Source organism: Delphinapterus leucas, chromosome 1, assembly GCF_059928025.1.
Source record: "Delphinapterus leucas isolate spDelLeu-1000000601 "Yukka" chromosome 1, BTC_Dleu_Yukka2, whole genome shotgun sequence".
NCBI lineage: Eukaryota > Metazoa > Chordata > Mammalia > Artiodactyla > Monodontidae > Delphinapterus > Delphinapterus leucas.
In genome coordinates this window covers 115,121,155-115,133,957 of record NC_143129.1, presented here as the reverse complement: position 1 = coordinate 115,133,957, position 12,803 = coordinate 115,121,155, and the positions used below count along the sequence as shown (strand labels likewise).

The following is a 12,803-nucleotide window of genomic DNA, read 5'->3' as shown; positions in this document are numbered from 1 at the left end:
AAAATGTGGGGTTTTGGACTATTGGATAATGGACTATTATTATGCAGCCTTTAAAATGAACAAAATTCTATTTTGTTTCACTGTGTAAATTTTGTGCACATCCTTTTGGGTGTATTGATAAACAAATTAATATGCAAGTCATTTTGGGGGGGGGTCCAAATACTAGCTACAAATTTTCTATGCAGTAAACATGGTTTATATATAAACTGTAAATTTATCCAACTAATTTGTTGAAATAATTCCAATGAATCGGAACTGTTAGGACTAAGGATATCCCAAATTTATACTTTTGAGTCCAAACTAGATTTTCCCTTACTATATAGACAGGACCTCATCAATCTTGTCCCCCTGTGTTTACGTGGGTATGTTTCCTAAAACTGTATAAATGTTAAATTTCTAATCTTTGGTAATATGATATTACAAAACAATTGCTTTTCTTCTGTTATTGTTCAGCTCAGTCATCTTCATATATGCTTAATCCTTCCTAGTTACTTGTATTATTTCATTTTCTTTTTTTTTTTTTCCCATTCCTCTTGGTATATCGACATCTTCGTTACTGGTTTCTAAGAACTCATTTACGACTAAGGATGTTAACCGTATGTCATGCAATGCAAATGAAATACCATATTTTATTGCCATCAATTTACTATAGTGTTTTGTATTTTGGTTGTGTATTAAAATATAAACATGTTGTGTTTTTAAAAATAAAAAGAACGAAATTTTGACATAGGCTATAATATGGACGAACCCTTAAGTCCTTATGCTAAGTGAAATAAGCCAGTCCCAGAAAGACAAATATTGCATGATTCTACTTGTATGAGGTATCTAAAGTAGTCAGACTCATAGAAGCAGAAAGAGAGTGATGGTTGCCAGTGGTTGGGGGAGGTAGAAATTGGAGTTGCTGTTAAATGGGTATAGAGTTTGAGTCATGCAAGATAAAAACATTCTAGAGATCTGCTGTGCAAAAATATGCATATATTAACAGTACTGTACTGTACACTTAAAAATTTTTTGAGAGTAGATTTTATGTTATATGCTTTTTACCACAATTAAAACAAAAAAACTTCCATGGGCTTATTAGCATTCAAGCTCCTCAACTTTATATTTAAGATCAGTCACAATCTACCTACTAACTTTTTTTGTTTAAGTCAGGTAGGCTTATTTCCACACCTCCATCATTGTGTTGGTTTTGTACCTGTTGCATAAAATCTCTCATTCCTTCCTTCTACTTGGCCAAATCCAACTCATCCAACTCAAATCCTGATTTCTCTATGAAGACTCTCAGAAAAATGGCCACACAAATTATTCTCTTCTCTGAGCTCCTTATCCATTTATTATGTGCTGCCTAGTTTACTTTTTAACTTTTCACACGTGGAAATCTCATGTTTCCAGTGGATTACAAGTTCCTAGTAGACAGAAAAGCATGTTTGAATCTTATTTCCAAGTAATTGCTTAACAAAGTCCATTGCCCATTGTATAACTCAATAAATATTTCTCAGCTAACTAAATGCTGCCTGGAATATAAAATGGTTAAAATAAGAAATCTGCGAACAAAATCTTGATTTTGGAATGTGAATCTTCAGGGCTGGCTTGAGGTGATCTCAGAGAACTATTTAGGAATGCATTTTCCTCTTATTAAGTTAGTTCACCAGATCTATTATAACTAATATAACTAATCTGTTAGCTATATAGATAAACACATAACATATTTTAATAACTCAGTGTAAAAATTATTTCCATATATTCTGTAACATAACCTCACGAATAGGCTTTTTCAAAAAACTTACCAGGGATGTTATACAACAAACAAGAACAGCCTGCTTTACCATCCTTAATTCCATAACCACAGTAACAACATAAACCATTATGGCAACAAATAAGTTACTCCTCTGTTTACTGGAGAACAGAGAATATTTATTGGGTACTCACTTTCTGCAGTAAGCAGCAAGGGATGTGGTTTTGCTAATGTTATGGGATGCTTGAAAGCAGATTGCCAAACTGGGTAGCTCTCAAGAAGGCTTGTTGAAGTATGCTTTGTATCTATATACACATATACGTACACACACAGTCCCACAATCAACAGAACCATAGTTAACACAAGTTTCCAATGTTAGTTTGAGGTTTTTAGTCAACTGGCAGAAAATGAGGAGAAAATAAAAGGCTACTTTAGAGCTGTGCCAAATTGCTCTGGAAAAGTTTGCAAATAGCGTAACCACGTATTTCAAACAGAGTGTGCATGATTTTTTTGATGGCCATCTTGTATAACTGAAACATAACTTGAATAATTTATATTGTCCCCACTTTCTAAAGAAGACATATATACGAAAATAAAGGAAGTTTTAAGATGCTTCCATGACATAGTGTACACAACTAAAAAAACACATCAGGCAAATAGGGTCACTATGTTTGCCTCTACTTTTCCCTTCTGTTTCTAGAAACAATTTTGAGGCAAATAGGAAGGACGAAAAAGAGAGACAAAAACAGACCCTTCCCAACCTATAAAATGTAAAATAATATTCCTCTTCCTTTAAAATTCTCTGGTTATTTTGATTAAATCATCTATGATATTATATTAAAATTCAGTCATGTGTAGAAAAACAATTAGTCTCATAATGTTGGTGCTGATGAGGCTAAAAGCTCATGTTTGTTGAAAAAATTTAGATAAAGCAATCTAAAAAGTAACTACTACCCACTGGAAATTCAACCATTAATATTCATTAAAATGTCTGGCTTTCAGATCTTTTGTCCCACTTTTATATTGTAATTTTAAGACAAAAGGAAGTAATGAGAAGTATTAAAGATCACTATTATAATACTATTCAAAAGGTCAACTGCCTTTCTTCAGTTCTCTGACACTGTTCTTAACAAAAATTTAATAGAAACAAAATTTACAAACTGAAGAGGATTTACAAAGCCATCTTGTGTTCTTCACCTAGTATGATATGCATACTTTAAAACATAAAGTTAGGGGGTGGAGTGCAAGATGGGGTAGGGATTAAGAGGTACAAACTATTATGTATAAAATAAAAAAGTGCTACATTAAAAGGATCATACACCATGATCAAGGGGGATTTGTCCCAGGGATGCAAGGATTTTTCCATATCTGCAAATCAATCAGTGTGATACAACACATCAACAAATTGAAAACCCAAATGATCATCTCAATAGATGCAGAAAAAGCTTTTGACAAAATTCAACACGCATTTATGATTAAAAACTCTCCAGAAAGTGGGCATAGAGGGAACACACCAACAACATAATAAAGGCCATATACGACAAACCTACAGCTAACATCATACTCAATGATGAAAAACTGAAAGCATTTCCTCTAAGATCAGGAACAAGACAAGGATATCCACTCTTGCCACTTTTATTCAACATAGTTTTGGAAGTCCTAGCCATGGAAATCAGAGAAGAAGAAGAAATAAAGGGAAACCAAATTGGAAAAGAAGTAAAACTGTCACTGTTTGTAGATGACATGATATTACACATAGAAAATCCTAAAGATGCTACCAGAAAACTACTAGAGCTCATCAATGAATTTGGTAAAGTTGCAGGACACAAAATTAATACACAGCAATCTGTTGCATTTCTATATAGTAACAATGAAACATCAGAAGGAGAAATGAAAGAAACAATCCCATTTACCATCGCATGAAAAAGAATAAAATACCTAGGAATATACCTACCTAAGGACGCAAAAGACCTGTACTCTGAAAACTATAAGACACTGATGAAGGAAACCGAAGACGACACAAACATTTGGAAAGATATACCCTGTTCTTGGATTGGAAGCATCGACATTGTCAAAATGACTAAACTACCCAAGGCAATATACAGATTCAGTGCAATCCCTATCAAATTACACATGGCAGTTTTCACAGAACTAGAGCAAATATCTTAAAATTTACAGGGAGACACAAAAGACACTGAATAGCCAAAGCAGTCTTGAGAAAGAAAAACGGAGGTGGAGGAATCACACTCCTTGACTTCAGACTATTCTACAAAGATACAATCACCAGGGCTTCCCTGGTGGCGCAGTGGTTGAGAATCTGCCTGTTAATGCAGGGGACACAGGTTCGAGCACTGGTCTGGGAGGATCCCACATGCCGCGGAGCAACTAGGTCCATGAGCCACAACTACTGAGCCTGCGCATCTGGAGCCTGTGCTCCTCAACAAGCGAGGCCGCGATAGTGAGAGGCCCCTGCACCGCGATGAAGAGTGGCCCCCGCTTGTCACAACTAGAGAAAGCCCTCGCACAGAAACGAAGACCCAACACAGCAAAAATAAATAAATTAATAAACCCCTATCCCCAACATCTTCTTTGAAAAAAAAAAAGAAAAGATACAATCACCAAAACGTGTGGCACTGGCACAAAAACAGAAATATAGATCAATGGAACAGGATAGGAAGCCCAGAAATAAACCCATGCACCTATGGTAAATTAATCTATGACAAAGGAAGGAAGACTACACAATGGGGAAAAGACAGTCTCTTCAATAAGCGGTGCTGGAGAAAATGGACAGATACGTGTTAAAAAAAAAAATGAAATTAGAACATTCTCTAACACTATACGCAAAAATAAACTCAAAGTGGATTAAAGACCTAAATGTAAGTTTGGATACTATAAAACTCTTAGAGGAAAACATGGGCAGAATACTCTTTGACATTAATCACAGCAATATCTTTTTGATCCATATCCTAGGGTAATGGAAATAAAAGCAAAAATAAACAAATGGGACATAATTAAACTCAAAAGCTTTTGCACAGCAAAGCAAACCATAAACAAAACCAAAGACAACCCACAGAACGGAGAAAATATTTGCAAATGATGTGACTGACAAGAGATTAATCTCCAAAATTTACAAACAGCTCATGAAGCACAATATTTAAAAAGCAAACAACTGAATCAAAAAATGCGCAAAAAATCTGAATAGACGTTTCTCCAAAGAAGACATACAGATGGCCAAGAGGTGCATGAAAAGATGCTCAACATCACTAATTATTTGAGAAATGCAAATCAAAACTACAATGAGATATTACCTCATACCAGTCAGAATGGCCATCATCAAAAAGTCTACAAACAATAAATGCTGGAGAGGGTGTGGAGAAAAGGGAACCCTGCTACACTGCTGGTGGGAATGTACATTGGTACAGCCACTGTGGAGAACAGTATGGAGGTTCCTTAAGAACTTAAAAATAGAGTTGCCCTATGATCCAGCAATCCCACCCTCGGGCATATATCCAGAGAAAAACATGGTTTGAAAGGATAGCTGCACCCTAGTGTGCACTGCAGCACTGTTCACAATAGCCAAGACATGGAAGCATCCTAAATGTCCATCAAAAGATGAATGGATAAAGAAGATGTCATACATATATACAGTGGAATATTACTCAGCCATTAAAAAGAATGAAATAACGCCATTTGCAGCAACATGGATGGACCTGGAGATTATCATACTAAGTGAAGTAAGTCAGACAGAGAAAGAAAACTATCACATGATATCGCTTATATGTGGAATCTTTAAAAAAAAAGGATACAAATGTACTTATTTACAAAACAGAAAGACTCACAGACTTAGACAATGAACTTATGGTTACCAGGGGGGCAAAGTGGGGGGGAAGGATAGATTGGGAGTTTGGGATTGATATGTACACACTGCTATATTTAAAATAGATAACCAACAAGGACCTACTGTATAGCACAGGGAATGCTGATCGATATTCTGTAACAACCTAAATGGGAAAAGAATTTGAAAAAGAATATACACATGTATACGTATAACTGAATCACTTTGCTGTACACCTGAAACTAACACAACATTGTTAATCATCTATACTCCAATATAAAATTAATTTTTTTAATTTTTAGAAAATTGTGAATCACTGTGTTGTACACCTGTAACTTATATAATATTGTATATTAGCTATACTTCAATAACATTTTTTTAAAGTTAGGAAACCCTACAGAAGAAAAAAAAATTAAGTTCAATTATTACTTCCTCTTGAAGTAATTCCCAATTTCCTAAGGCAGAATCTGTTGCTCAATTATCTAGGCTCTCATAGCCCTTCACCAACTCTTTTATATAGCACGTCTTACAATACTTTGTGATTTTTTTTTTTCCAACCTCTCTCTGAACTGTAATCTCATCAAGGGGAGGGACCATAGTTCAGAAATCGTTATCAACCCATATTTAGTACTTGGGTTAAAACATAAAAGAAACTCAATAAATGTTAAACGAATGAATTTCTGAATGAATGGAAAAAGGAATGTGTTTATATATGCATCAAGTTCAAGTTCCTAAGTATACAGCAGGTAAGGGGCTAAATTACATATGAGATATTCTCAACTCAGTTCTCTATATTACCTCTCTCTCTCAATGTCCATTCATGCTACTATTTCTACTTTGGGATTTGGTTTACTACTAGATATTGATTATTTCTGTCTCGACGTCAACCAGATACCACAGGCTGAATATACCCAGCATCAAATTTCTTGTCTTCCCCATCTTCTAAACCTGCTCCTCCTTCTGAGTTCCTTAGTTAAGTCAATGACATCAGTAACCCAAGTCATAGTCCCGGTTTTATCTTTGACTTCTCTTTCTCCCATCACCTTCATTTAATCAGTTGCCAAGTTGTATTGTTTCTATTTCTGAATTAGCTTTTAAATAGTCATTCAATCAATCATCCACTCAGCCAATATCTATTATGTTCCTATTATGTGCTATGAATATTATCATGGTTATTGTGATATGTATAAAACCAATTAGTGTCTTTCTCAAAAAGCTTATAGTCTAATAGAGAGATAAGCAAATCAGCAGTTATATGAAGATAAGTGCTTGATAGATTTTTTTTAGAAATACAGAGAAGAGACATCTCAATTAGATTTGAGAGGAACAGGAAAAGCTTCCTGGACAATGTGGCATGGGATGTGTAGGTGTTAGCTAGATAAGTAGGGCACAGATCCAGATTAAAAAACAGCATGCAGGAAGCTGTGAGATTTGAACAAGTATGGCATGGTTTGGTACTCTAAATAGTCTACCTGGAGTAACGCTTTTGAAAGAGCAATGGGAGATGTGACTAGATGACAACAGAGTTAGAGAGGGAGAGTAGGTCATAAAGAACCTTGTGTAAAAAGTAAAGAATTATAATCCTTAACCTGGAAGCTATGGAGATACTGAAGAATTTAAGTACAAGAATGACATGATGAAATCTATACTTTACAAACATTATTACATCAGTAGTTTGGATGTAGATTTGAAGAAATGCCAGAATGGTGGCAAGAACAATTAGAGGGCTATTGCACTAATCCTGGTGAAGAGTAAATAGGGCCTAAACTAAAACATTGGCAGTGAAAATGGTTTCAAGGGCAAAGATAGGAAATTTTGAGTCAAAGGAGAGATCAGGATAAAGGTGATAATTGATGGCATGAGGTCATTCAGGGGTGAGGAGAGGGTTTGATACAAAACATATGTGAAATTTGAATACTGGGGAGGGGGAGGAATAATTTTTCTGTGGAGACAGAAAGGGAGGGGGAAATATGGCTGAATATGTACAGGGAGAGTTGTTAGGTGGCCAGTAGTGTTTTCAAATAACACACAGGATGCCCAGTTAGATTTGAATTTCACATAAAGAATGAACAACTTTTAGTACAAATGTGTTCCAAATACTGCACCTTCATCCTCTCACAGGTTTCCTTTTCCTGAATGCCATATATCTTACTTGTCTGTCTACAAATTCTGACTCATTCATCATGTCAGCTCAAGTGCTACCTTCTCTACAAAGTGTAATCCAAGTCCCCTAACCATATACTCACACAGTATCACATATTATATGTTATTCACATGGTTATTATAAAGGATTTCCTGCATATATTTCTCTAGATTGTAAGTTTCTTGAAAGTAGGAAGCAGGACTTTTCATCTTTGTAGCCCTAGGGTCTAGCACAGTGGCTGTCACATAAGAGGCAGCCAGTAAATATTTGTTGATTAAATGAATGTTCTATTTCACTTCAGATCTTTATAACTTCTTTTCTAGCTTTTTCTACCTCATCTCTTTGTCTTGTTAAACCATCCTCCATGCTGACATAAGAGGTATCTTTTTTAAAACATAAATCACCTAGATTACTTTACTATTTAAAAATCTTTGATTACTCCATGATGCCCATGGTAGAAGTAGGAACTCTTCAACATGGTCTTAAACCTTCCCCACAATTTAATCCCCAAACTAAGTGGTTAAGAGCTCAGACTTTGAAATCATGTCTGGGTGAGAATCCTAAGTCACCTGTTAGTTATGTGACTGAGGGAATAACTTCACTATCTATAAAATGGGGATAAAATCCACCTCATAAAGATGTTGTGAAGATTAAATGAGGTATCTGTAAAACATTTACTACAGTACCGTAGTACTTGACACTATAGTACACTAACAAATATAGCTATATTAATATCCTTTCCAGCTTCATCCCCTAACACTTCCTCTCTACTCACACTAACAACCTTCCACAGCAGCTACACTTCATAACCTGCCAGTTCTCCAAACTTCAGGCTATTTCATTGTCCTGTGTCTATTCACAATACTTTATTTGTTTACGATGCTCATTCTATGTCAGCCTGCTTGGCAAAGCTTGGTATTTAAAGGTTTTCTATGGATAATTTCTGGTATACATACACAACAACAGTAAAGGAAGTTAGAAATGATTAGGTTTCTGCAGGTAGTTTGTACTATGTATAAATTCCAGAACACCATAGGCTTTCTTTTATTTTAATCAGTGGATATTTAATAGGCCCTAAAGGGTTTTAGTGGTCAGAAAACTCTCATCTATTCAGTGTAGGCTATAGGTTTTTGGGTTTTTAAATTTTTTTCACCTCTTATAAGAAATCGTTTTTTTCAGTTATTTACGTGCTTTGCAAATATCGTCACCCTAATCTAAGTCTAGACCAAACCAGGAAAATCATTTTCAATGACCTGAACCCAAGAGGCTGTATAAACATACTCCTACTAAACAAATGATACCAAAAGAACAACCAGACACGCAAACTACTTCCTGATTATCTCAAAACAAGCTGTACAAGGTTTTTTAAATGCACCGAGTCAGCTCAAAAATATCCAGAAATGTTCTGATATTTCTAAAATATTTTTTTACCCATTCATTGAGAGTTGACATTAGAAAACTACAGATACCATACTTTTTTCTTCTTCTGTTTTTCTTTTTCTTTTTTTTTTCCTTACCTTTGATCCTTCAGGGCCATTTTGTCCAGGAATCCCAATATCTCCAGGAAAACCCTAGGGAACATAAAAATATAGAGAGTTTATTCCATAGCAAATTACTTTAAATCTATTAAGCATATAGAAATTCCCTTTGCCTTTCTTTGATGTCCAATAAAAATGATTTATTCTCCTCAAAACTTCAATATTAAAGATTAATCGTTAGGCAGTTGTCTGACATTGGAATACAAAACTTACTAAGTATACTAAAACAGAGCTTACTTCATCAGTTATTCATGAACAATCCTCAGACCCAAAGAAAATTCTCTAATCATTCACAACTTGAAAAAAAGGCAAAAAAAAAAAAAAGTAACAGGTCTTTTCAGTGTCATATGGGACACAGAGCCACCCAAGGATTAGGGAAATGTACTTTGTTAGACTCACTGTTTACTAACTATATGCTAATTCTTCTGTTTGGTGAAAAAAACAATAACCCCAAAGGTTATATAGCTTAACATACAGGATACTAATCAGTTTTGTATCGAACTCAACTATCTTATTCTAACATTCCCATATTCAATTGTCTGTAAATAGCTCAATGTTCTTTGAATTTGTATTAACATCTTACTGGTTCCATCATTAATTAACAAATTGAATAAAATCTTTGACCCATGTTTACTTCATATTTGCCTGAAAATCATAATTTTACCTTTTCAGAAATTATACTTTAGCAGTCTAAAACAGTTTTCTCAAGAAATAGAAATGGACCAAAGTGTCAGAAAAATCTGTGCTGAGAAAAGGCCAACAGTGTTGCTCCAAAATGGTTAGGTAGATATTCTTACTGAAATAATACATTAGAATGAACTTCATCATGATCAGTTTCAATATTGATAATAAGCTAATAATTATAGTTTTCCTTGTATTTTGTCACAGATAAGCTGTTTCAGTGTTTCCTTCTGACATGGACAAAGGAATAAAAAGTAGGATAAGTACAAGAATCATATCTTTAAAAGTAAAGAAGGCTGCAATTAAGTATGAATGTCAGCTAGAAAAGACAGTTCATTGGAGGGGTAAATATTATGGTAATTAAAATGCCAACAAGTAAGATGGAATAGCAAGGTTGATTCTGGAAAACTCATCTTGGAAAAAAAGAAAAAATCAACAGTAAGTGATACCAACTTATCCAGTCTGGATTAGGACAGAAATGACTCCAATTTAAAACTTGGATTCTGTGGAGAAAAATATTACTTGTGGTCGTTTCTGGCAAGAGAAAAGGCAGTGGTAACAGAAAGACTGGACACAGGATCAGATTTCTGGAAGTTTTGGAACAGAATATGTTTAATACAGACATGCTGATGGCTTTTCTAACTAAAGGAAATCAGGTTCATCTATACTTTCTCTGCCTTGAGTAATTTTCCCTTATCTTTCTTTACCTGGAACACTTAAGTTTTAAATAGGAGATTAAATAATATATCACCTGCAAATCTTTCTTTGACCTCCAATACCCTGAGTTAGGACCCTTCTAAGACTCACACCATCGTAGGGTCCTACAAGTTTACTTGATAGTGTTTTGGCTTGTATTGTTTTCCTCATCAGATTGTAAATTCCCTGAGGGCAGCTTTATCTCTTATTAACCACCATATTCCCAGAAACTAGTACAACACCTGGCACATAGTAAATGCTAAAAAAATTGATTTTTTTTGCTCTTGAATAATGATTTGTTTCTTTTGACAATAAAAAGGGACTACATGGCTGGTGGCTACTTTTGGCCCCTCAATACCAGTTTACAACCACTGGTTCACAGCATGCTCATAGATAAATTCATAATTCCTGTCCATTCTCCAGCTGAGCCTGGAACACCTTGTCATACTAGAAACCAAGCTGTAAAAGGTATCAAACCTGGAGTCACGTTAAAAGAACTCTGCGAGCTTGAAGAGGATCTCACCAGCCAGAAATGGGACAATATGAACTTCAGTAAGGAAAAAAATTGCAATGGATTGCAACAGGTCAAATATGATTCAATTCAGAAGTTCAAAATGATACAAAAAAAAATTATTCACATTTAGCAGATGAAAGAAAGCCAACTCATTATTTCCAAAACTGGTAAACAAAGGTGAAGAATCAAGCATTTATTCCACCTTTTCTATACATACAATAACACAACTAACCAAATAGTAGATTAGGGGATGTATTCCAGCCAATAAATGAAAAAGAAGTGAAAGAACAAGAATATCTCCATTTTGCAATCCCCTAAATGATCTAATGTATGTAGGGAGTTGAGGAATCACAACTGTTAACTAACATCACAGAATGATGATAGATATTTTGTGCTTCCTAATGAAAGAACACAATATCACCCATAGTCTTGCCAAAAACAAACAAGCAAAACTGACCTTGGCTAGGCCTCTATATGTGGCTACCAATTTGCAGGAAATACAGAGGGAGAAACATGCTTAACTACACCATGAGACTATAATCAGCAAAATCCAGGCTGTGGGAATCTCTACAGGTTAAATGGCTCGGGATCTTCAACAATTAAATTATAAAGTGGGGAAAAGGCAATGGAAGGAGAACTTGTAGACTGAAAGACACAAGAGTAAAACAAACAAGACTAAACTACAGTTTTAAAAGATGTACACCCGAGTGATAAACCATAAAAGAAAAAAGAGGAACTGCTTACTTACTGCAGGAGAGATAGGCTTGTGGCTGGGTTGGGATCCATAAAAGTTTCTGGGGATAACTGGCAGTTCTATTCCTGACCTGTGTGGTAGTTATAAGAGTGTTTGTCTTATAACTGTTTGTGATATACATTTGTTTTATAGTTTTTAGTGTCTGTGCTTTACTTTCAATAAACAGTAAGAAAAACGTTATGAGGTGGCTTCTGGATAAATATGAACTATTGAGTATATATGCATGAATATCTGCTCCTTCTTAATCATTAAAATTATAGTAAAGGAATATTTAAAAGACAAAAAGTACCAAAGACCAGGGGATAAGAGACAAAAGATGTCAGCAAACCTGTTCTTATATTATAGCCATGTAAGTTGAATATTTTAAAATTAAAACTTCATTTAAAAGTTCAGAAGCACATCAGTATAGTTATTAAAAGGAGGAAAAAAATCTCCTCAAATAAGATACCTTTGAAACTTGGCCAAAGAATATATTTTTTTAAATAAACTGTTTTTTTAAAATTGGGGTATAGTTGCTTTACAATGTTGTGTTAGTTTCTGCTTCACAACGAAGTGCATCAGCTACATGTATACATATATCCCCTCCCTCTTGGACCTCCCTCCCAACCCCCACCCACAATCCCACCCCTCGAGGTCACCACAGAGCACCAAGCTGAGCTCCCTGCGTTATACAGCAGGTTCCCACTAGCTATCCGTTTTACACATGGCAGTGGACCTAGAGTCTGTCATAAAATGTGAAGTAAGTCAGAAAAACAAATATCGTATATTAACACAGATATGTGGAATTTAGAAAAATGGTACAGATGAACCTATTTGCAGGGCAGGAATAGAGACCCAGATGTAGAGAACGGACGTGTGGACACAGTGTGGGGTGGGATGAATTGGGAGACTGGGATTGATGTATGTG

General features: G+C 35.1%; 1 protein-coding gene across 1 annotated transcript in view; it reads right to left on the bottom strand.

Moving 5' to 3' along the window:
* Positions 1–12,803, bottom strand: part of COL24A1 (collagen type XXIV alpha 1 chain) — a 430,389-nt gene that overhangs the window by 231,182 nt on the left and 186,404 nt on the right. Inside the window, exon 20 of the mRNA XM_022580934.3 lies at positions 9,231–9,284. Coding sequence (XP_022436642.2) covers positions 9,231–9,284 — 54 coding nt within the window. The remainder of the gene's footprint in view (positions 1–9,230; positions 9,285–12,803) is intronic.